This window comes from Podarcis liolepis, assembly GCF_965112155.1.
Source record: "Podarcis liolepis genome assembly, chromosome: 14".
Lineage (NCBI taxonomy): Eukaryota > Metazoa > Chordata > Lepidosauria > Squamata > Lacertidae > Podarcis > Podarcis liolepis.
Window position 1 is genome coordinate 29728015 of NC_139569.1, and position 23931 is coordinate 29751945.

General features: G+C 44.3%; 2 protein-coding genes across 3 annotated transcripts; one reads left to right on the plus strand and one right to left on the minus strand.

Moving 5' to 3' along the window:
* Positions 1–669: 669 nt before the first annotated feature.
* Positions 670–9815, minus strand: MTFMT (mitochondrial methionyl-tRNA formyltransferase). The gene is made up of 9 exons (XM_083475188.1): positions 9520–9815; positions 7980–8192; positions 5681–5803; positions 4760–4862; positions 4210–4285; positions 3372–3463; positions 2646–2727; positions 2016–2098; positions 670–1300 (listed from the first exon to the last, which is right to left on the minus strand). Exons 1-9 carry the CDS (start codon positions 9798–9800, stop codon positions 1106–1108), a joined length of 1248 nt encoding a protein of 415 aa, XP_083331314.1. The 5' UTR covers positions 9801–9815; the 3' UTR covers positions 670–1105.
* A 2294-nt stretch (positions 9816–12109) lies between these two features.
* SLC51B (SLC51 subunit beta) lies at positions 12110–23748 on the plus strand. Of its 2 annotated transcripts, XM_083475282.1 has the most exons (6): positions 12110–12179; positions 16297–16499; positions 18717–18807; positions 21188–21337; positions 22434–22524; positions 23261–23748. In XM_083475282.1, exons 3-6 carry the CDS (start codon positions 18768–18770, stop codon positions 23442–23444), a joined length of 465 nt encoding a protein of 154 aa, XP_083331408.1. In that variant the 5' UTR covers positions 12110–12179; positions 16297–16499; positions 18717–18767; the 3' UTR covers positions 23445–23748. The 2 variants fall into 2 exon arrangements, with proteins under 2 accessions (XP_083331408.1, XP_083331407.1); XM_083475281.1 differs by lacking the exon at positions 12110–12179 and having other exon boundaries at positions 16185–16499.
* Positions 23749–23931: the final 183 nt, after the last annotated feature.

A 23931-nucleotide genomic window follows, 5' to 3' on the forward strand; every position in this document is an offset into this window, starting at 1 on the left:
AAGGAGTAATGTTGGCTGACCATGTATGTTAGGCTCAGAAGCACAGAGTGCCACCTGTTGGCTTACTGGTGCTACAGCACCGCCAAGAATGTTAGAAACAACAGTAAAAAAAAAAACAACCACCATCATGACAAGTGGACTGTGTGTGGAGAGCGCACTTATGTACTGCAAGGTGTTATAGCGCTGCACAGCGCATAGAATGCAGGCACACTGAGTTGTGTTCAATGCTATGAGTCAACTTCCACTCATGCAATTGGACTCCCTCTGGCTCTGCATCCGCCCACCCCTTCAAGATGCCCCCACATGTGCTGCCAACAGTCCCCCGCCTTTTGAGGGTTGCAGGTAAGAGAAAGATTTCTCTTAGCCCAAGACCCTGAGGAGCAACTGTCCCCAAAGCAACACTTTACTCCTCACTCTTACAGGGAAAAGTAAATGGACATACTCGCAAATACCACCCTTGTCAACACAAAGCTTGTTCCCTGCTATTGGTGAGGAAGCCAGTGTTTGAAGAAAAACAAAACAATACACAAAGCTGCTTTGTTTCTTCTTGATTATCCTAGCATGTGAAAAATGCAGGGGACTTGTTTTTACACAGATGTTCTTATGCTAATCAGAGTGTAGGTCACAGACACTGTAAGAGTCACAGAAGACCACATCATTCAGATAAACTTATATAAAAAATAATTTATCATTCAATATTGCAGTAAGTGTAGCATTGTTATCTAAGGTAACTTTACAAACCTGCACTTTTGAGTACAAGGATTAATGTACTGTTAACCTAGAAAGCCAGAGAAAGGATGCCCATATAAATCCCTCTCGCAGAGCTGAAAAGATTATTTCAAGGCTACAGATACTGGGGATGAACACACTGTTCAGGGTAGCCAGAATGAAAACCGTTTGGGAGACCCATAGAGGAGCAACGGTCAAACTCCACCGCCTCTTGACATCTTCCTGTTCCTTCCATCCCTGTTTCAATTGATGGCTGCGCAGGGAGACACCAAGACTCAATTTCTGATGCAGAGATGATATGGTGCGGAGATGTCTCCAACCCTGCCAGCATAAACAAACACCTGGTTGATTCTGACAGCGTACCAGGCCTTCATTGCTATGTGTTGCGAGCATGCAACAGTGTTCCTTGACGACTCCTTTTCGCTGGGGCTAGCTTGAGTGTTTGGAACCTGCACGTCCCAGGAGTCATTTTGGAATTCTGCTGGAACCAAGGATGTAAGTATCCATTGTAGAAGTCAGCAGCTGTCAGCTTCTTCTTAAGCACCACAGCTTTAACTCCAACCCAGCCTTCCTGGAGGGGAAAAGAACAAGGTGAAGCTGAGTCTTGGAGAGGTCTCAGCACATCCCGCAAGTCCTGAAGTCACACCGAAAAAACATGGGGTTGTATCCAACTGACTTACACACTCAAGAATAGACACATTGAAGTCAGTGGAACTAAGTAAAATTATGCCCATTAATTACAAGATGTTTACTCCGAGAAGGACAAACACTGGATAAAATCCATGAAATTCAGTATCCTGTCAGTTCTCAATCATGTTTAAAAACCAAAGTTACTGTAATGCAATGGGAAGGGGGGATGGATTTAGGAAATGCTGGCGAACTCTGCATAGTTTGATTCTCCAAGCCACTGAGTGGTAAAAGCAAGCAACTTCAACATAAATTTGATTTGCAAACTGTTCCCCTTACTGCAGCTGCGTGTGAACAGTCTAGTTATAGCAATCTGAGGAAAGAAAAGTGAAACACCACATACAGTGGTACCTCGGGTTACATACGCTTCAGATTACATACGCTTCAGGTTACAGACTCTGCTAACCCAGAAATAGTACCTTGGGTTAAGAACTCTGCTTCAGGATGAGAACAGAAATCGTGCAGCGGCAGCACGGTGGCAGCAGGAGGCCCCATTAGCTAAAGTGATGCTTCAGGTTAAGAACAGTTTCAGGTTAAGAACGGACCTCCAGAACGAATCAAGTACTTAACCCGAGGTACCACTGTATATACAAACATACCTTGCAACGGATCACCAGTGTCTGCAGCTGCTTATGATAGAACACTGATCCTGGGACGGTTCCGTTTTCAGCTGCTAACCTATCTGAACACAAAACACATGTTCTAGACTTAGTTTTCCCACAACAGGCTGTTGTGGAGTTGTGCATGCCCAATGTATCATCAGCCACATAGAACCAGCCCAAATGAAAATATCTTGCAAAGCTTCCAAGTGTTGCTTAAGCTCAGGTTTTAGTAAACATCCAAGAGAAGGTTGCATAACTTGCAGGAAGCCACTCAAAAGGATTTACACTCCCCAGGTCATCCATATTTTTTATGGAGGCCAACCCAAACAGGGTTCTCTTGGCTGATCATAGTTGTCACGGTAAGAAATCACTGCCTCTGCTGAACCTTGCCCCTGCAGGTTAGTTTCTGTTGGTTATAAAAGGTTTTAGAGATCAAAGGCAGGGTCTTCATTTATGGCCAGAAGGTAAGATGACACCAAGCTAAAAGGCTACACAGCAATTTGAAACACTCGCAGCAAAGGCAAGGAATGATATATAACTTCAGTTTCACAGGTGCCTCCAGTGTTATGTTTAACTACTTTTTGTGCCATAGCTAACAACCAAAATTGCTGAGATGTATGTACATACCATTGTGGTCATGTAATGCCTCCACTTCCACAAAATCCAAGAGTTTTACAGTAGTACCCATCCAGAGTGTTTGCAGAGGCATCTGAAAAAGGTACAGTAAGGTATCTTAGCCACAGATGTTCACACTCATTTCAGCTAAATGAATCCAGAGTTGTCAAACTGTTTTCATGTTCAGTCAGCAATACAAACACAAATTTAGGGCTAGTTTCCGCTTTTTTCTGATGTGTATTAGCAGAAGCATTTCAAATACAAGAAGACTAGGTCAGATGCAAACTAGTTTCCCCAAGGTGTATGAAATTTGAGTGCATTTTAGATTTAAAACAACTTTTAAAAATCAAGGTCAGCCTTCACCTGCCAGCCCTGTAGCTTTGTTGGAAATAAGGCATGCAGTTTAAATCTACGGTAAGCAGGACTTCAAAGGAATCTGAGCAACAAAAAGCTAATATGTAACGGTGGGTGAACGAGTCGCTCATTTGAAGCTACAGCGACGTAAAGAGTAAAAAATCGACTAGCATTCCCCCCCCTCCGGCTTTTTTAAATTTTAATTTTGCAATCCCAGAACAGCTGGTAAGTGGTGGGGTTAACCCATTTCCTCCAAAGCTGAATAATAAAGGGTAGGAGAAATTCTCTCCCAAATCAGCATTTAATTATATATAATTGATAGGCTATTGAAATTCTTTTGTAGCCTAGGATTTTAGTGAACTTCTTTGCAACACACTGCATTACCATTGCTCCCAAGGCACGATGCATCCTCAGTATCTGCTCAGGAGTTTGTTCTTCCCACTGGATGCAGCTCATTGCAATGCTGGCTTTAGGAGCTTGAAGATAACAAAACAAAATTTAATGGATGCACTCTGAGTCAAGTTCATGGAGCTAAAGGCTACCAACAGCTTCTAGCCATGATGGCTATGCTCTCCCTCCACAGCTGGAGCCAGGAAGCTTCTGAATGCCAGTTGCTGGAAACCACAAAAGGGGAGAAGGCTCTTGTGCTCAAGAGAGAACAGTGGCCTGATCCAACTGGCTTGTCTTACATTCTTAACCCCTACAGTTCAAATGACTGCACCACCAATATTTTTTCACTGCAATGCATTGTGGTTTCCCCGCTTCACTTCTTTCCTTGCAAATTGAGGGGCTTTTACCACAGACTGGCCTCTCAGCACCCTCCCTCTCTCAATGCTGTTGCTCCAAGGTGGAATGGCAATGGGAAAAACTCTGGCCTGTGGGTCTAATGAAACCGGGCAGGGATCCTACTGTGGCCAGGCCATTTCACCTATACCATGCTCACCTGCCCCACACCTGACATGTGTGGCAGGTAAAAATGCAGCTGCACACCAAATTGCTCTTGCTGACAGCTGCCCCCTTTGAAGGTGTGTTGTCAGTGCCAGCCAGCTGATCGGCACTGACTGTGGGCCTCTTTAAGGTTGTCAACTGATGTCAAAGTGGCCTGTGGGGGAGGTCATGATCCATTTCTTCTGGGCTATCAGAAAGACCAGCTGCCATTCCGGAACTGTAGGCTTGATTGCAATGTGCTCACAAGAACAAACATGAAGCATCGGGTACATACCAAAAGTTGCTCCTTCCTTTGGTTGCTCTGTCTTGTTCCTTAAACTTTCAGGTAGGTTTTTCAGAACAGAAATGAGCTGAAAGGAAGAAAAAACACTGAAACATACATCACACAGCATGAAAACAATGTTTTGACTACAATAATAGTGTTACAGTGGTACCTCGGGTTACATACGCTTCAGGTTACACACTCCGCTAACCCAGAAATAGTGCTTCAGGTTAAGAACTTTGCTTCAGGATAAGTACAGAAATCGGGCTCCAGCGGCGCAGCGGCAGCAGGAGGCCCCATTAGCTAAAGTGGTGCTTCAGGTTAATAACAGTTTCAGGTTAAGAACGGACCTCCGGAACGAATTAAGTACTTAACCCGAGGTACCACTGTATTTATATTCTGAACTTAGGAAAGTGAGTTTCTCAATGGTCAACTTGTTGTCTCTTAGAAACTGGATGCTTCAACTGACCTGGTTCCCATAACTTGGAATTTCTAAGCATCTCGTAAGTTTTCAACTGTTTTAGAGATGCAACTTGGGGGGGGGGGAGCAGTGTTAACTTACCATACTTGCACCAAGTTTGGATAACATGGATTCCAACTCTTTTGCTGAACAACAGGGTGGCACTGCAAATGTTTCCTGCTTGATAATTGGACCTACATCAAACCTAGGAACACAACACACAACTTTAAGAAACACAGGAAGCTGTCACTGGTCCACCTAGCTGAAAGCTGTCTATACCAGTGTTTCTCAAACTTGAGCCTCCAGCTATTGTTGGACTACAACTCCTGCTCATAGCTAACAGGACCAGTGATTATGGGATTATGGGAGTTGTAGTCCAACATCAGCTGGAGACCAAAGTTTGAGAAACACTAGTCTGCACTGATCATCAGAGGCTCTCCAGGATTTCAGGCAGGAGTCTCTCTCAACCCAACCTGGGGAGGTCAGAGATCAAACCTGGGACCTTCTGCATGCAAAGCAGATGCTCTACCACTGAACTAAAGCCCTTCCCCATTTAAGTGTTTTGCCAACACCCTCAGCAATTTTCAAGTGATCTGTGGGGATGAAGATTTGGGAACCACTGCCTTAATAGTAACACAAAGCAATTTAAGACACTGAGAAGATTACCCAGCACTATGGATGGACTGAACAACTAATTCTATCCCATTTTATGCATTTTCTACACACACGTCTTACATAAAATTAATTTACCAGTTAACTGCACATTGTGTACACATCTTTTGCATAGAAAATACATTCTTGGGTGCATTTTTAGTGCACTGAAAATGCATTGCAAAATCTGGAGAAGTAACTGGGAACTGTGTTTGGGTCCACAAGCAAAGCTGGGAGCACTTGATCACGTCAGCCTGTTTAGAGATGCTGACCAGATTCTTCCCCCATCTCTATTTGGCACCCATGAAATTATGAGTTCCTAAAAAGGACATGTTTGCACCAACGTTCTGTTGAATTAAATAGCTATTGTACCTCTTAGGCCTGATCTGCATAATTGTCACCCCAGTAACTGTATCTCCATGGAGCACTGTGTGGATTATTGGTGCTGGGCCTCGCCACCTTGGAAGACAGCTGGGATGGACATTCAGCACACCACTGAATCAGAACATTTGGAAGTTAGAATAGGACCAGTAATTCTGTAACATATATAAGCGAATAGTAACCATTTTGAGAACTCACTTTAAAAAATGCAACTTAGCATTCATTGTAACTGCCCAAAGATATGAAAATATAATGTGAAAACTTAGTATTACATAATTATGCATACAGTAAAAAGGTATTCTCCCATTTTTGTATTTTGCTATAACCAGTAAACTGTCCCACTGATAAACAGTGGAAAACATGATCAAGAAAAGTGAAGGGTAAGAAAAAGAAAATCAGGGAGCACATGACAACATGCCTTTAAGGAACATCAAAATTGGCTAACTGGAATTAGCAGGTTGAGATGTAAACACTTTTGATATACAGTGGTGCCCCGCAAGACGAAATTAATTCGTTCCGCAATTTTTGTTGTCTAACGAATTTTTCGTCTTGCGAAGCACGAAATCCCATAGGAATGCATTGAAAATCAATTAATGCGTTCCTATGGTCAAAAAAAGTCCAAACAAAGCCAAATTTGGTACAACAACAGTTTATTAACTGCTCTTTAAAGCCACACATACTGTAAAGAGCAGTTCGAAAATTTAAGGGAAAATAAATTAACTTTATAAACAAAACATGTATTTGTTTTTAGTCAAAGAAAAAAAGTCGCGAGACGTTTTCGTCTTGCGAAGCAAGCCCATAGGGGAAATTCGTCTTGCGAGGCAAATCGCGAACGGAAAAACCTTTCGTCTAGCGAGTTTTTTGTCTTGCGAGGCATTCGTCTTGCGGGGCACCACTGTACTGACAGAGTAAGGAACATTCACACACTCACGACCTATCAGCTTACTTCTCTCTCTCTCCTTGTTGTTTAGAACTTGTCTTGTGAACTGCCCTGAGATCTTTTGATGACAGGTGATATATAAATCTAGTAAATAGTATTTATTATTATTATTATTATTAATAGACTGATATGTCTTAGATTGCAATCTGTTTACAAATTCCTCCTCCTCAAGATGAGAGGTCATCTTTAACTAGCCTCTGAGAGAACAAAGGAGTAAGCATAGATACTTTTTTCTTCTTTAGACTAGTTAGTTGAACTAGAATGAGAAACCTTTTCTATCCAAGTTATGCATTTCCTACAATAAACAACTTTATTATTTTCTTACATACAAGCATACCTGTGTGCTTGCAAAAAGTAAAGTCTACTCTCTAACCAAGATTCACTAGCCAAATGCAGCTGACTCTGCACACTAAAGGGTTTCAATAGGAAATTAACAGTTATCCCAATACGTTCCCCACTGCATGTACAAAGAATTGTACACTCTGCATCAATTTATGGTGAAAGCCCTACATATTTTGCATTGGAAGTTAGAGTTACTAAATCAATCCCATTTTAGACTGACAGTGCCTATAAAGCAACCCTTATTGTACCCCCTTGGACAATAATGCATATAGGAATCATAGGATTGTAGAGTTGGAGGGGACCCCAAGGGTCATCTAGTCCAACCCCCTGCAATGCAGGAATCACAACTAAAGTATCCATGATAGGTGGCTATCCAACCCTCTGCTTAAGAAGCTCCAAGGGTTTATTATATCTGTTGACCACCTTCTTTCCTCCAAGGAGCTCAAGGTGGCAGACATGGTTCTCCACTCCCCATTTTATCTTCATAACAACCCTGCAAGGTAGGTTAAGCTGAGAGAAAATAACTGGCCCAAGGTCAAGCCCAGTGAGCTTCATGGCCAAGCGGGGATTCGAACCCTGGGATCCCAGGCCCTGGGCTGATCCTCTAACCATTACGCCACACCCAATAATAACAAAGCCCTCCAACACCAGGAGTTTGCCTCCTGCTCAGAACAGTCCAGTTCCAGCCAAGAGCTGCTGGAGAAATGCAGGAAACCGTACAAACACGCACTATTTCCCCTCTCGGGTCCATCCTGCTCGAGTGATATACTCCACGCCTTCAAACAAGATCTCGAAGGGCTGGACGAGTTCCTTGTCAACCACATCGGAAATTCTGCCCTCAGCGTCTTGTTATTAATGTCTTCAGGCGCTAAAATCCTGCACATAGTTAGTCTCATTAAGAAGTACAGCCTTTCCCATATTATCCTGCTCCAACCACTTTCCTTTAACACACAGCCCAGATTGCAATATAAACAAACTACTCAACACATTTTGTGTTCACAGCCTTACTATGGAAACTTCAGGATGAGGTCCTCACTGAGCAGGCGCCCAAATGATGCCACCACACCGACATCAAAATGGTCACACAGACCTACATCTGGCCAGAGGTGGATGGGGAGCTTAAGTTGCTCTGCACAGCTCTTGACAGGGAGACCCTTGGGCAGCTGGGAATGAAGCGTTACCACCTCCAGACGGTCCACAAGACGACCTGACTTGGCCTCTCTGCCACAGGACATAAAAGAGAATCATGGAGGACAATGTTTGAGAACAGGGTCAAGCTGCTACCACCCCAGTAAATGCCCTCCCGCAAGAAGCTCCTTTATACCAGGTCAGGTGTTTTGTCTATCTAGCCCAGTATTGTCTCCTTTGACTGGCTGCAGCTCTCCAAGGTCTATGGTCTTTCTCATCACCATCTGCCAGATCTACTGAACAGGAATTGCCAGCAACTGAACCTAGGCCCTTCTCCATACAAAGCATTCACTCTGCCAATTGAGATAGTCCCTCTTTTCCCACATGTGTCCCTATCATTCTTATCTCTCCAATGCCTTCTGCACAAAGCAAACACCTTGGGGCAGTGAGGGAACCCCCCTCCATCTCCATCCTCAAGTCACTCCTCTTTACACTGGCTTTTTGACACATGATATAAGCGGGTGGTGCTGTGGGTTAAACCACAGAGTCTAGGACTTGCTGATCAGAAGGTTGGTAGTTCGAATCCCCACGACGCGGTGAGCTCCCATTGCTCAGTCCCTGCTCCTGCCAACCTAGCAGTTCGAAAGCACATCAAAGTGCAAGTAGATAAATAGGTACCGCTCTGGTGGGAAGGTAAACGGCATTTCCGTGTGCTGCTCTGGTTTGCCAGAAGCGGCTTAGTCATGCTGGCCACATGACCCAGAAGCTGTACGCCGGCTCCGTCGGTCAATAAAGCGAGATGAGCGCTGCAACCCCAGACGGCCACGACTGGACCTAATGGTCAGGGGTCCCCTTTACCTTTTATATACATACCCACACAGTACTGTGCTTAACCAACTGAACAGTATTTTATAATTTATGTTGCAAAACATTTTGTCTCTTGCCTTAATCAGCTTGCTTTGATAAAAATGAAATGATGCTGTTTCCAAGGTGGCACTTTAGGATCTTTGAGGATGGAATGCTTGGAAGGCCTATATGGACCCTTCCTATTCTTTTGACTGCATCCGTTTTAACTTGGTCTTAATATTGTATGTACCTTTAAAATGCTGCAACCCACGGTGGGAAATTGTGCTGAAGGAGTTAACGAAAAATAATGATAATGATACCGGTAATAACAGCGAGGTAGCTAGTTGATGAGGAATACCAATTCTCAAAATACAGCTGCTGCTGCTGCTGCTGTCAGTCAGAGCAGCCACTACTGGGTTAGACAGATAAATAGCCATAGTGAGCTGGAAATGGGCAGCTCCTGTTCTTGGAGCTTCTCTTCTCCCTTTCACCCTCTCCCTGTCCCACAAACCATAACCTTGTCCCGGCTCCTGAAGGCCTTTCCCCCCTTCCCTCCTCCACCCTAGAGACCCACCGGGCAGCCTGGAGCGCTAGGAGGGTCTCCGCCGCGAAGCCGTCGGTCCCAAAGAAGAGGACCCGCCAGGGCGGCTTTTCCCGCCTCGGAGCCTCTGCGGCTCCCGAAGCGTAGCCCCGACCCAGGCTCCACCGGCCTCGCCAGGCCCGCAAAATCCGGCCCCTCATGGCCCCTCCGCCGGCAGCCCCCACCAGAACGCCGCCGCCGCCCACCCCGCCTGTGCGCTCCAGCGTCGCGGCGCGAATGACGTAGTAGCCCCGCGCGACACTCCACTTGCGCATTTGTGGGCGGGGCAACAACTGCTCGGGTCCAAGCTTGGCTCGCCGCGCGGCCTTGTGGGATTGCTGGGCGGTGTTAATCCAGTAACCGCAGCAACCAGGGGCAAGCCGTATCCATGGCAACTGTTCGGGGCCTATGTCGAGCCTGTCCTCTTGTTGCCACAGTCCCTGCTACTCGCAGCAGGAGGAGGAGGGTTGTCTTGTTCTCCCCTGTGCTTGCTTGCTTGCTTGCTTGCTTGCTTTCTTTCTTTCTTTCTTTCTTTCTTTCTTTCTTTCTTTCTTTCTTTCTTTCTTTCTTTCTTTCTTTCTTTCTTTCTTTCTTTTTTATTAAAGATTTTGTTGATTTACAAAAGTATGCAATCTCTCTCTCTCATGTTTCCCCCCCCATGTAACATTTTTACAAATCAATTTCATTTGTTGAGGCATTAGGAAGAAACGAGGGAAAGGAGGTAGAGCTGCATTGCAAGCAGGCGTTCAGGCAGAAACTATAAGGGAAAACCTAAACAAGAAAATAATCATAACAGGTTGAAAAAAAAACACTCAGTGGCCCCTATGTCACAACATGACATTACGTAAGACCGTGAAAATAACATGGAAGAAAACACAGTTGAAAGGACAGTAGATAGGAAACCATGGAAAGAGTAGAAATGAAGTAAAAGTAAAAAACACATAGGATCTAAATAGCTTGAAGGAATATAGATATTATTATTATTCGTCAATTGCATGAAGCATATCTTACTGCATTGTGGGCAGTACGAGCAAGCAAGGGACAAACTGATCAAACCCCTACTGGCAAATCTGCCCAGAAAATCCGAAGCCTCCCATATTAAATATCTCTTGGATGACAGGTCTAATGATATTACACTGCCGTGGCAAAGTTTCTCTCGGAAGTTAAAAGTAACAAGGATCAGCATGCTTGAGACAAAACAAAATGACCGCCTCGGTTTCTCTCTCTTTTGTGGTCAGCTGTCTTAACTGTATTTTGTTCTGAAATTGTTGGGTCTTTGGACCGCAATAAAGATTTTATTTACCGTATTTTATTATTACCTGTTCATGTTTTATATTTTTTGCAGTCATTTCTGTTACCAGTTTGTGCATGGCTGTAACAAAGTGTGTGTTCTTGGAGAAATAGAAAAGCAAATAAAAAAATATTTTTAAAAAAAACAGACAGCAGGGACAGGTGTCGTCCCCCCCCCCCCCCGGCGTGGAGATGTCAGTGGTGGTAGGCAGATGTCACCTGCTGCATCCCTGCCTTCCCTTACTATTGAAATAGGAATATGAATACCACATTTTCCCACCGACAGCATTGTACTCAAAAGCAGTTTGCGGAAAAAGTGTCTATGGCCATTTAAACTCTCTCTCTCTCTCTCTCTCTCTCTCTTTGTGGGTGTTATTCTTTTGTTTGTTACTACATTACATATTTTTATGCTTTTACAATGTGAATCGCTTAGTCATCCTCGGATGAAGGGTGGTATGCAAATTTAATACATATCTTTCTAATGTCAGAAAGACATTCAAGCTAACGATTTAGGAGTGTTAATAAGCTAACGATTTAGGAGTGTTAATAATTTAAAATATGCAGCATTAAAGGATAAACATAGAACATCATGGAGGGAGGGATGGGAAGTCAACGGATTAATTAAACGTAGTTGATAGTTATGTAAACTTTTGAAAACAAAATAAATAAAATAAATAAAGTGCTTCAAAAATAAATAAATAAATAAATAAATAAATAAATAAATAAATAAATAAATAAATAAATAAATAAATAAATAAATAAATACTGCAGCCACAATTATAACATGTTGCTATATAACATTGTCAGTTCAAACCTATAGTTTTAAAGAATTGTTTCTTACAGAATGCTTTTGTTTTACACTGAAGTGTTCAAAAGGGGTTTGGGGGTTTCCCCCCCGGGTTTTGCCAGTCTTAACAAAAAAGATTAAGGAAATCCATCTTTAGGGACAACTTCACCACCACTGTCAGAGGCTGCAGGGCAAGTGGGGCAACAGCAGGGGTCCCACTTCAGGGGCTTCTGTCACCTAAGGCCTCACCCTGCATGGGCATACTTTACAAATAAAGTAAATAAATAAAAATACTTAACTAACTGACCAGTTGGGCCCCCCAAAATAATGTCTGCCCCCCATAAATCCTGGCTACACACATATCATCCTGTCTTAATGGTTGGGCTGGCCATCCGTTTTGGCTTGCAGGCAGCACTAGTTATTCTCTAACCAGGCAGGGATCTGAGGTCAAAGACACTGAAGACACAGGGTAATATCTACAAGAACTGATAAACAACCTGAAATATACTACATCCCAGATTGCAGTTTCTTCCTAGATATATCAAGGGCGAAACTCACCTTTGCAACTATGTTCCTGGTGAGTAATTCAGTGGCGTAGCGTGGGGGTGCAGGGGGGGCCGGCCGCACCGGGCGCAACATCTGGGGGTTAGGGTTAGGGGGCGCAAATCCACTGGTTCGGGGGCGCAAATCCATGGGTTAGGGGGCGCAAATTACTTGCCTTGCCCCGGGTGCTGACAACCCACGCTACGCCACTGGAGTAATCTTTCAGGCAAGAATACACAGGCCTTTTGCTTGCAGTAAACTTTGCCTGGGCTGGTATTTAGAAAACGCAGTAGGGAGTGTGCCAAACAAGGCCAGTGAAGGGTGTAGGAAGAGGGGATGTGAGCTGAGTGAGGGTCCCAGGGACCAGATAGAGGCCCAGACCTGAGGTTTCCCAAACTTGATTTAGAACATTTATATAACACTTTCCCACAAAAAGTTCTCAAAGTGGTTAAGAGTGTGAAACAGGGCAACAATTGAAATGGGTAGTCAACCCAGTGCCCTCCAGATGTCTTGGGCTACAACTCCCATATTTCTTTAACATTGCCAATTCTAGCTGCAGCTGATGGGAGTTGTAGTCAACAACATCTGGAAAGTACTACATTTACTACATGTGGCTTAAAACCTCTGAATTCTAATGGTTCCACTACAGCAGCTCTTCTGAACTTTGTATCCTTCTAGAATTCAAAGCATTCAGATGGTTTGAATTTCAACTCAGCATTGGGATACCAGCGGTCCAACTAGCCTTGTCTTTCCTCTGCCAACAATAAGGGTTTACCCACACTTACCTTTCACCGTGCTTAAAAGCTCAATGTCCAAGCCATGGGTGTAGCCAGGATTTTTGTTAGGGGGCGAAAGGAGCTTTCTTTAGGAAATCAAAGTTGCCCCCCCTGTCCCCTCCCCCTGGCTACGTCCATGGGTACAGAGGATGGGGAGGAAAGGGGGAAGAAATGAAGCGATAAGCAGCCTTTCATGTGAACAACTCCAAATCCTTACCTAGTTTGGAGTGAGGGGTCGCTTATTTTTATTTTGGGACTGCTCTTTTGTGCACTCATGGTAGATCACAAAAGGTGTATGTGCACATGCAAACAAATACCCAAGTAGCTCAGCTTTCCTGGCTTGGAGCAACACACACACACACACACACACACACACACACACGGCTGCTGTTTTGTGCAAATCTGGTAGATTGAAAAAGTTGTATTAAAAAAAAAGTAAAGGTATGTGCTTACAGGTAAACAGATAACCCGTGTGCAAAGCCAGCCCACCTATGAAGTGGCATGAAGTGGCATGCCTCATGGGTGCCTCCTGCCATGCCCACATTTCTGCTAGAGAAGCAGTCCCAGTATAGGTGCTGATTTCCTACTGATTTCTTGCAAGATCTCATCAAAGTCTTGCAGGAGCAAAAAGAGAGCAAAGGATCTTATGAGATTTGGGTGAGATCTTGTAGCACCGGCCAGCACTTATATTCCCTTAATCCAGCCCCCTTTGCTCCTCCTGTGGCTGCCTCTGTTCAATCAGCCTGATTGAAATTTCTATTGGCTGATTGCTATAACCAATCTTAAAAGATATACCCACATCCTCCTGTCCTTATATGGAACACAAAGAGCTATATATTGTTACATCTATAAATGACAAATAAGTATTAATATATCTTACATGTGTCTCAACAAGGAATCTTAATTACCAGCTCACCTCTTGCCCTCCTTGCCCTATTGCCTTCTAAAACAAATGGTTAATAATTTTAAATTTTTATCTTGAACAGATGTCAGAGACCTTGGGTTCATATTCTCATGCATCATCAATGAAATATCTCCTTTTGGAGGTCTTTAAACAAATGTCTGACAGCCATTTGTCATTAGTGCTCGATTGGCGTCTCTTGTCTGACAGGGGGCTAGGCTGGCTGACTTAATTTCAAAATACAACTCTTACAACTATATGAAATAAGAATCTAGCATTTGTTAAATCCTTTGCATAATTACATTTAAGCCAGCATATTTAAACTTCCTCAAAGTAGAAAGGAAGGAACTCAGTAAAAAAAACAGTTTTTAAAGAAGCCTCTTTAGTTTACACCTCCCCCTTTCACCCTCCTTTCCAGCCTCAAAATAAAATAGGAAGCTTCTTTTTCCCCAGCCAAGCCAGTTGCCTTTGTTTTCCATGTGCCCTTGGCCTTTTGTCCTGTGGCTCAAGTTTAAGGCACATGGTTTTATTTTACTGTTTACTCATTCCTAATTATGTTTATCTTCTGTAACATGTAGGGTCAGTGTCCTCACAGTCTGTAATTCCAGCTTTTACGACTTTGAGAATTGTGGCCCTTGTCTAGGAGGAAAACATTGCCTGTGTTCTTTAAACAGCTGGCCTTCTTGCCTGGCATGAAACTTTTGAAAATCTTTAAACTCTCTCTTTAATTTAGGAACCTGATCAAGATATAAGCCAATATATGCCTTGATTAAAAATGCAGTCTATATTCAGATGCCACAATCTTGCAAGCTCCTTCAGGGAATCGGGGCCAATGCCAGCACCGCTTCTCCACAAGTGGCAGAGGTGGCACAGCTTGGTGGTACAGCTGCAGTGCCACCGACAGGTGGTGCCGTGGTGGTGAGTGTCTCACTGGTGGTGGTGGGGCAGAGCAAGGTAGCATTTCCTGTTTTGCCTCAGGTGGCAAAATGGGACTTACCACCTCAGGATTCCAGAACTTACAGTTGTCAGTTCTAAGGGAAGGCAGGCAAGGACCCACAGCCCAGGTGGGGCTCGCTAGCTCAGGAAGGAGGTGTGTGATTCCTCAGCTGGAATAGGCTCAGGATAGGTGAGGGTCACATGCCTCATCAAGCCCAAAATATACAAAAGGAAAGCTGTCCTGGCCAGGCCAGTGTCCATTGATGCCAGTATCCATTTAGTCCATGGGTAGGCAAACTAAGGCCCGGGGGCCGGATCCGGCCCAATCGCCTTCTAAATCATCTGGCCCGTGGATTGTCCGGGAATCAGTGTGTTTTTACATGAGTAGAATGTGCCCTTTTATTTAAAATGCATCTCTGGGTTATTTGTGGAGCATAGGAATTCATTCATTATTTTTTTCCAAAATATAGTCCAGCCCCCCCACAAGGTCTGAGGGACAGTGGACCGGCCCCCTGCTGAAAAAGTTTGCTGACCCCTGATTTAGTCCATTGACTAAAAGGTATGCATTGTTTAATTAGATTAAGGCTTTCTGGGAAATGATATATAATGAAATGAAAAAGGTACTTAAATGTACTTTCCCTAAGAAACCAGAGGCCTTTCTCTTGGGCATTGTCGGCCAATCAGTGCTAAAGAAAGACAGAACTTTTTTCATGTATGCCACAACAGCAGCAAGAATACTCATCGCAAAGTATTGGAAGACACAAGATTTACCCACTCTGGAAGAATGGCAGATGAAGGTGATAGACTATATGGGACTGGCTGAAATGACTGGCAGAATCCGCGACCAGGGGAAAGAGACGGCGGATGAAGATTGGAAGAAATTTAAAATTTATCTTAAGAAATATTGTAAAATTAATGAATGTTAAAATGTTGAGGTTTTAGAGAAAAAAGGGATTACAGCTGTAAAAGATTAAGTAAAAGAAAAGAATAAGGGGAAAATTTGAAAAAACCAAGGTTTAGGATTTGCTGAAACAAATTTGGAAATTGGGATGTAGAAAGGGGAGGTATGGGGAAGTCAATGAAGTAAGGTTTAAGAAATAAGGATATGAAACTATACATGTTTGTTTGTGTGCTTGTGTGTCTGTGTTGTGTATTGTTTGTGTTTATAAAAACTGTGAAAAACCAATAAAAAATTTTATATATATAAAAAAGGTATGCATTGTTCATTACCGCTAGCTGAAGGACTTTGTGCTGTATAGATAAGTGCCACTATTATCCACAGTGAGAGAAAGATAATGCTCCAGTCTGCTTCCCTCCAAATTTGTGCCATGGTTTCATTTCATGATGGCAGAAAAGTAATTTCTTTTTCCCAGAGGGGGAAAAAACCCACTGTGGACTCTCTTAAGTGAGCAGGGTAAGAAGTCAATAAATGATGAAGCCCCAGCTTTTGGCTTGGGGGTGAGTTTATTCACCTTTGGCTTGGAGCTGTGGGTGTGGACAGCTCAGGGACTTTACAAATTCCTCTCTTCTGTGCTTAGCTCCAGCGGTCCTTGGCTATAGCACAGGAGAATGAATGAGTGTGTGTGAGTAACAGCAGCCTTTGCAACCAAAGAGTCATTGCTGAGATTCTCACAACAGACCCCAGGCACTGAACAGCCTAGAGGGGCAGCATCTTCAGAAAGCTGATTCAACATAACACTATCTTCCCATTGATTCCTGAGCACAAAGGGCATACTTTCTGGTAAGATCATTCTTAAATGTTTGCAAAGGGGAATGGGATGAAACCAAGAAGGTGTGTTAGGGAGGGGAAGAAGGTAGTTGGTTTCTAAGAGGAGAACACTATTATTTCTGTATGTTATGGTTATTTCTAATTGCTTAATATACTTTTGAATTGTTATTCATTTGATATGTTCTGAGCTACTTAGGGGAACAATTTTCTGGGAAAGTGGCATACAAATGAACAGATGGTGATGATGACAACTAGAGCTCAGATTTGCAGTTTGGGCCCCCAATTCCCAGATGTCAAAGAGATCACTCTGACTCCTCAGTGGGAAGGTAACGCATTTTGCCAAAGCTTAGAGATGTTTCTGTCCAGAGTTCCTTGAAATGTTCTTAAGCTTTATAACAGGGATGGGGGTGGGGGGCAAGGTAGTGCCCTCCAGATGTTGGTGGACTCCAACTCCCATCATCCCTGACCACTGGTTGTGCTGGCTGGGGTTGATGGGAGTTGTAGTCCAGCAACATCTGAAGGGCACATCCCTCTTTGGCCCAGCTTTGTCTCCTCCTTGAGTGTCTTTGCCCAGTTGGACTGTGTCTTTGTACTGGAGAATCCCTCTTGCTTGCCTGAATGGAGGACAGAGAGGGGTGTGGTGAGTGAATGTAAAAACTAGCCCCCCAAAATGTAAAATTTACATTTGTTGCCCCACCCACCCCAAAAGGTGGACCCCAAAAGGCTGGCCAGAAGGGAATGTGGCCCTCGGGCTGAGGACAGCTCCTTTCGTGATCTAACTTTTTGGTGTGCTCCTCTTCTTTTGCACTTAAGTCTCCCTGATTGAGAAAGGCATTCTGAAAACCCACACCATATATTTTAAGTACATTGTTTCCCCCTATGAATCCTGGGACTGGTAGCTGCAGTTCCTTAAGGGTGCTGAGAACAGTGGCTCTGTGAGCAGTAAACTACAGTTCCCAGGATTCTTGTGGGGGGCGGGGTAAGCCAAGACTGTTAAAGTGGTATGTATGCTGTGGTTGTCACTACACAGACATATAGAGCCATGCACAGCTTATAACACTCTTTTCTGTCTCTATAACTGCAATAGCCTCTTTTGGCCATGAAAGGTGAACTTTGACATGCTATGAGATTAAATCCAGGGGAATGTAGCAAGAAGGAAAGTGATAAAGGAGGTCACTAACCGCAAGGATGTGTGTTCTTTGCCCTTGATAGTGATGACTCAGAGCTAGTGGGTTAGCAGCCAATTGAGGCTTTCTATGTTTGTGGCTCAGCTTGAGAGGCAGTGATGCTTCTGAATACCAGTTGCTGGAAACCACAGAATGGGAGAGGGCTCTCGTGCTCAGGTCCTGCCTGCAGGTTTCTCACAGGCATCTGGGTGGCCACTGTGAGAACAAGATGCTGAACTGAATGGGCCGTTGGCCTGATCCAGCAGGCTATTCTTATACTGAACATCTTTAAAATGAACCTGTGTCAGAAATGTTGCTGTGGATGGGAGGAGTGCAGATTTTAAAACTTAGTGGCTGGAGTGCTTTGTGAAAATTTGATTGTGTACCCAGAGGTGTAGCATAAGGTTACCAGATTTTTTTCAATGAATCCGGGGACACTTGTCAACTCCCTACTAAATACAGTGGTACCTCTGGTTGCAAACGGGATCCGTTCCGGAGGCCCGTTCACAACATGAAAAGTGTGCAACCCGCAGTGATGCGTCTGCGCACGCGTGGGTTGCGAATCACCGCTTCTGAGAATGCGTGTGACGTCATTTTGCGCTTCTGCACATGCGTGAGCGGCGAAACCCAGAAGTAACCCTTTCTGGTATTTCCGGGTCGCCACAGGACGTAACCTCAAAGAACATAACATGAAGCGGACATAACATGACAAAATCCATCTACAGTCATACGTCATGTCCCTGTAAATCCAGGGACTGTCCCTGGGAAACGGGGACATCTGGTAACCTTAGTGTAGCAGCCTCTGCCAGTGCCTAGGGTAGACCCAAGTTGTTGAACACTACAAACCTCCATGCCACCCAAAAGACCCCCATGGTGCCCTATGGCCCCCCAGTGTGGACCGCCCCCTCCCCCCGGCTACTGTGGAATGGAATGGAAACATGTTTTCCTCTTCAAATCTGTTTGTATTGCTTATTTCTGACCCTGTCTCTTGTGATGCTGTCCATTTTCAGAATATCAATAATCTGTACGCATATAAGCATATTGGTTCCCCTCCCCCATCTAGGTTCTATTTGAAGATCCTTTGAAAGAAGACCGGAAGAGTTCCTGCTCCATCATGAACACTTTCTGGGCAATCCTCTGTTTTGTGGTGTATGGTAAGTATAGGGGTGTGTATAGAAACTAGGAGAGGATATATTTCTTAGGTAACATCCTTCCTTACTCACGTTCGTGAGTTCAGCAGAGTACACCCCTTTGCCAGCAAAAATAAGGAAGCTGTTGATAAGCTAGCTTTCGCTTTTTTATTTAAGTACCGTATGTTTCACCCCATAGGGCGCACCGGCCCATTGGACGCACCTAGTTTTTTTGGGGGGGGGGGGAATAAAGAAAAAAAATTATTCCCCCCCCCCAGGTACGGGGCTGGCGTGGGGGAAGCCCAAACTTCCCCCGACCCCAGCCCCCAGAACAGCCTGCTATCCACAAGCCTAGGGAGCCGCGCCGGTCTCCCCAGGTTTGCGGAGAGCTGTGCGAAGCCCGGGCGCACTCTTCAGCGCGCCCCAGGCTTCGGAATGCAGGCAGCTCTGCGCAACCTTTGGGAGCCCGTCGGTGCATACCGACCCCTCTCGCTCTCCAGGCTTCAGCGAAAGCCTGCATTCGCCCCATAGGACGCACACACATTTCCCCTTCATTTTTGGAGGGGGGAAAGTGCATCCTATAGGGTGAAAAATACGGTATCTAAAGCCATTTGCACATAACAAAGTATGTATTTTATCAAAGTAATTGTTGAACTGAAATACAATTAATAGTGTATATTAATAGTGATTTTTTTGGGGGGGGAGTCAAGAGAGTGGGGACCTAAGCTATAGCTTGTTTAGCTTATACGTAAATCTGGCACTGGTCTTAGAGCAAATGATCTGTTATCTGTTTGTGATAAAATAGATGCCTTACACAGCACTTGAAGGTAAATCTTTACTCATATTTCTGTGTGTGTGTGTGTGTGTGTATGCAATGTTTTTCTCCCTTGAGTCCAAGAGAGGGTTTAGTCATTTTGCTTTCAAAACTTCTCCACAGCAGTGCATAAGTTATTAATCCAAACCTTGCCTGTTCTCAGAAACTCCTCCAGAAGGTGTCTGCTTGAAGTCACCCCACTCAACATTCTCAGTCAAAAAATCAACTAACGGAATAATCAACCAACTGCCAACTGCCAACTGCCTCCTCCTGTCATTAACACTATTCACTATATGTGTACAGTGCAATAGAGTACAAATACTAGCATGATCTGTCTCTGTCGCATCTCAGCCTGGTCCAATATCTTGTACTGGGATTAAAGAATGTCAAGAGAGACAGCTGGGAAAGGCACTTCCATTTCAGGATCTGAAGACCCTCTCCCAACCTGAAACAAAGAGTCCAGGCCAGTGAATGAAACAATTGTCAAAGAGCTCTATAGACGCGCAGGCACTCACAACCTGGGAAATTATGAACTGTCCAATGCATTAACCAGATTTAAAACCCAGTCACGGGTTGTGTGTCCAGTGTAGCACCAAATTTATGTCACTTAGTGGTATACAGTAAGCCCGCAACTTACGCAGGGGTTACGTTCCAGAGATTGCACCCAAAGCTAAAATTGTGTATAGTCAAAACACATCTGGTTCATGGTGGGTGGGATTGTCCAATTCATTTCCCCCCCTGGAACTCCACTCCCTTTCTGTTTTTTAAATTTTGTGCCACACATGTAAAGCTGAATGAGCACAAGTTAAATTCGCGTAAGTTCTGGGCTTACTGTTGTTGCTCTGTTGATGTCCAGTGGTACCTCGGGTTACATACGCTTAAGGTTACATACGCTTCAGGTTACAGACTCCACTAACCCAGAAATAGTACCTTGGGTTAAGAACTTTGCTTCAGGATGAGAACAGAAATTGTGCTCCGGCGGCGCGACGGCAGCAGGAGGCTCCATTAGCTAAAGTGGTGCTTCAGGTTAAGAACAGTTTCAGGTTAAGAACGGACCTCCGGAACGAATTAAGTACTTAACCCGAGGTATCACTGTACTGTTTTGCACCAGTGTAACATTGTTGCACAAGACGTTGCACCAGTAGGTTGCTGTTCACCTTGTTGCACAGTAGAACACACAATCTGTTGTGCAGCAAGTTTCCATTGGCACTGCTGCTGTGTTGGAGTCCTCTGCTGCGTGACATTAAAACTCATCTGTTCACTAGCACGAAAGCCCTGGCGCTAGCGGACAGAGAATGTTGAGCACAGCTCCATGTCATGATGGGCTGGTTCTGGTTACATTCCCATAACCTGTTGCCTTCCAGAGGCTTTGGATTCCAGCTCCCATCAGCCCCAGCCAGCAGGGCCAATGGTCAGAGGTAACAGGAGTTGCAGTCCAAATAATGTGGAGGACACTGGGTTGGGAGGTGGCTGAGTTGCAGTGTTGTTTTAAAGGTTGAATACAGAACCAAGGGACAGTGTTTGATAGTCATTACAGCCCAGGGTTAGAGCTATGACTGGAAACTCATTTTGTGCTGTTCTCTCACCCAGCAGTGAACACAGACCTGAGTGGACACTCTGCCCTGGCCATGTCTAGCCCACACGCTCAAGATCCCCCAGACATCAGCGGTAAGCCTGAAACAGAAGAGATGTCTTCAGCGATGCTGCAGGAGCTGCTGTGGTTTTTTCGGAGAGAAGAATGTGAGTTCTCACAAAGATAGCTGTGGCGTTTGCCCTCCTAGGTGACATCATGCTGGGTCATAAGGAAGGAGTTAAATGAGTGTCAAGTGATTGGCAAGTGGGAACCCAAGGGGAGGAGTTAGAGTTAGTGTTGTTAAGGAGTCAGTGGGTGTTAGAGAAGAGAGAGGGAGGATAAGTCTGTGGGTTGGGATAGTTTGATGTGAGAGAGTGAGGGAATCTGTTAAGAGGAGTCAGATAGACAGTTGGGATAATCAGTCAGAAGTTATTAGGAAGGTATAGGCCAGTAAAGAAACTAAGATTAAGAAACTGAGAAGAAAAAATATCTGAAACCATAAACTTGTTAATGCTTATAAAATAAACTTGTTTATTTGGTTTAATGTTAACAACTGTCTGGACTCCGTATGTACCCGAGAGAAACGGGTTGGTGACAGCGGGGAAGCAATCACAGTGGTGGCACAGGGATCAATAGACTGTCAAACGTCCTGGGACCCTGTGTGATCACCACAATAGGCTTGTTGCAGAATTGTCACTGATGAGTGTTGCAGGCCCTATGGCAGTACCCACATCACACATTCTGTGTAATAGCTGAGTTTCACACTTACAGAGCATTTCACATGTAACCTTCGACGTGTGCACAGCCTGTGCATGCAACAGTTCAGCTGTACAAGTTACCAAATGTATGCTCCTCCACACATGCACCCGTTGATGTGTAAGAGAGAGCTTGTACCTGTTTTCAGTGCAATGTGTGGACAGTCTTTCTAAGACTCAGAGCGTGGCGACTGAGAGCCCAGGGTGGAGCTTAGAGAGTGAATTAACAGTCAATCTCTCTTCCCAGGGAACTCTGGGAATGGTAATTCTTGAGGGGAACAGGTGCTCCTAGCAACTCTCAACACCCTTAAGAAAACACAGTTCCCAGAATTCCTTGGTGGAAGCTGTGACTGTTTAAGGTGGTACAAAGGTGGTTTAAATGTATAATGCAGATGGAGCCCGTGTTGGAAAGGCAGAAAGGGTGGGACAGGCTGTGAGAGAGACAGCCGGACAGCAATTCCCAGGAGCTATTGACCCATATATCATGGTGCCCTGTTTTCTCTTGCAGCAACTACATGGAATTACTGCATTCTCGGCCTTTCAGTGCTGGTTCTGCTTGTAGGCATAGTACTCTTGTGGAAAAATATTGCAGCAAACAGGTAAGGATAATGCCAGAATGGAGGGTTCTTATGTAATTCTCTCCTCAGCTGGGCACGTCGGCTTGCAGAGTTGGAGCTGGAGATGAGGAAGAAATTTGGTTCAGCTTACCGTATTTTTTGCTCTATAAGACGCACCAGACCATAAGACGCACCTAGTTTTTGGAGGAGGAAAACAAGAAAAAAAATATTCTGAATCTCAGAAGCCAGAACAGCAAGAGGGATCGCTACACAGTGAAAGCAGCAATCACTCTTGCTGTTCTGGCTTCTAGGATAGCTACGCAGCCTGCATTCGCTCCATAAGACGCACACATATTTCCCCTTACTTTTTAGAAGGGAAAAAGTGATTCTTATAGAGCAAAAAATACGGTACCTTTCAATACAAACTTACCTCATTTTCACTTCCTGAAAACAATACTTGAAAGGAAATGCAGCTAGCCTTCAAAATTGGCATGTTTCTGAACTTTTTCATATGTTTCTCAGGATTCTTTGGGAGAAGCCATAACTTTTCAATGTGGTGTGATAGTGCAGAGGGGCTGCAAGTTGGAGCTGTGCAGAAGCACCAGCCATGTAGCCTGAATACTGTGGATGTGTCTCTGCTACAGACTTTAATGGGTTTGAGCCATTTTCTATCCCCAGGAAACCTTGAGAAATATAGTTTTCATTCTCTTCCTGCCTCAGAATTAATCTGAGCCTGATGAATTTATTTTATTTGTTTCTTCTCCTCCCATCCCGCTAGAGCCCAGAAGATTGCCCTCATGCACCAAGAAGGGTATGCAGCTGGCCAGCCTGATGAGACGGAAATGAAGCAAGCTTTTGTGCCTTTGAATGAAGATAACAACTCTGGTTCCCCCCCAGAGAACTTCCTTCCAAAAGTAGAAAATGCAGGGCAGGTGCATAGGGTTACACAAGATTGCCATTAGTTTTTTTGGAAATTGGGTTTCTAAGCAAAGCAAAATTCATCAACTGGACCCAAAGGAGCTGCAAAGGGGGGAGGTATTAATGTTACATGTGGTTCAAGGTACCAAATTGACTATTTCTATTCATGCAGTGGGTGTGATTATAATTTAAAAGTGCTCCTTCAGATTTTCTTTACAAGGGGTTTGAGATGAAAAGAGAAAGTAACTCAAAAGTTCCATGGTCTGCTGTACATCAAGGAGTGGAGGGCAGGTATTATTCTGTACATCTGTATGATCAATAAACGCTTTCCATATTTTCTTAATTTACCATTTGTCCCCTTGTTACATTTTGTGTGTGTTCATTTCTCTAAAAAGGCACATTGCCAAACTTTTTGGTACTACAGGTCATCTGGAGCAGCCGGGGAGTTATGTGAGGCTGCTGTTTGTGGATTTTAGCTCTGCTTTTAACACTATCCTCCCCCATAGACTGGTGTCCAAGCTAGAGGCGATT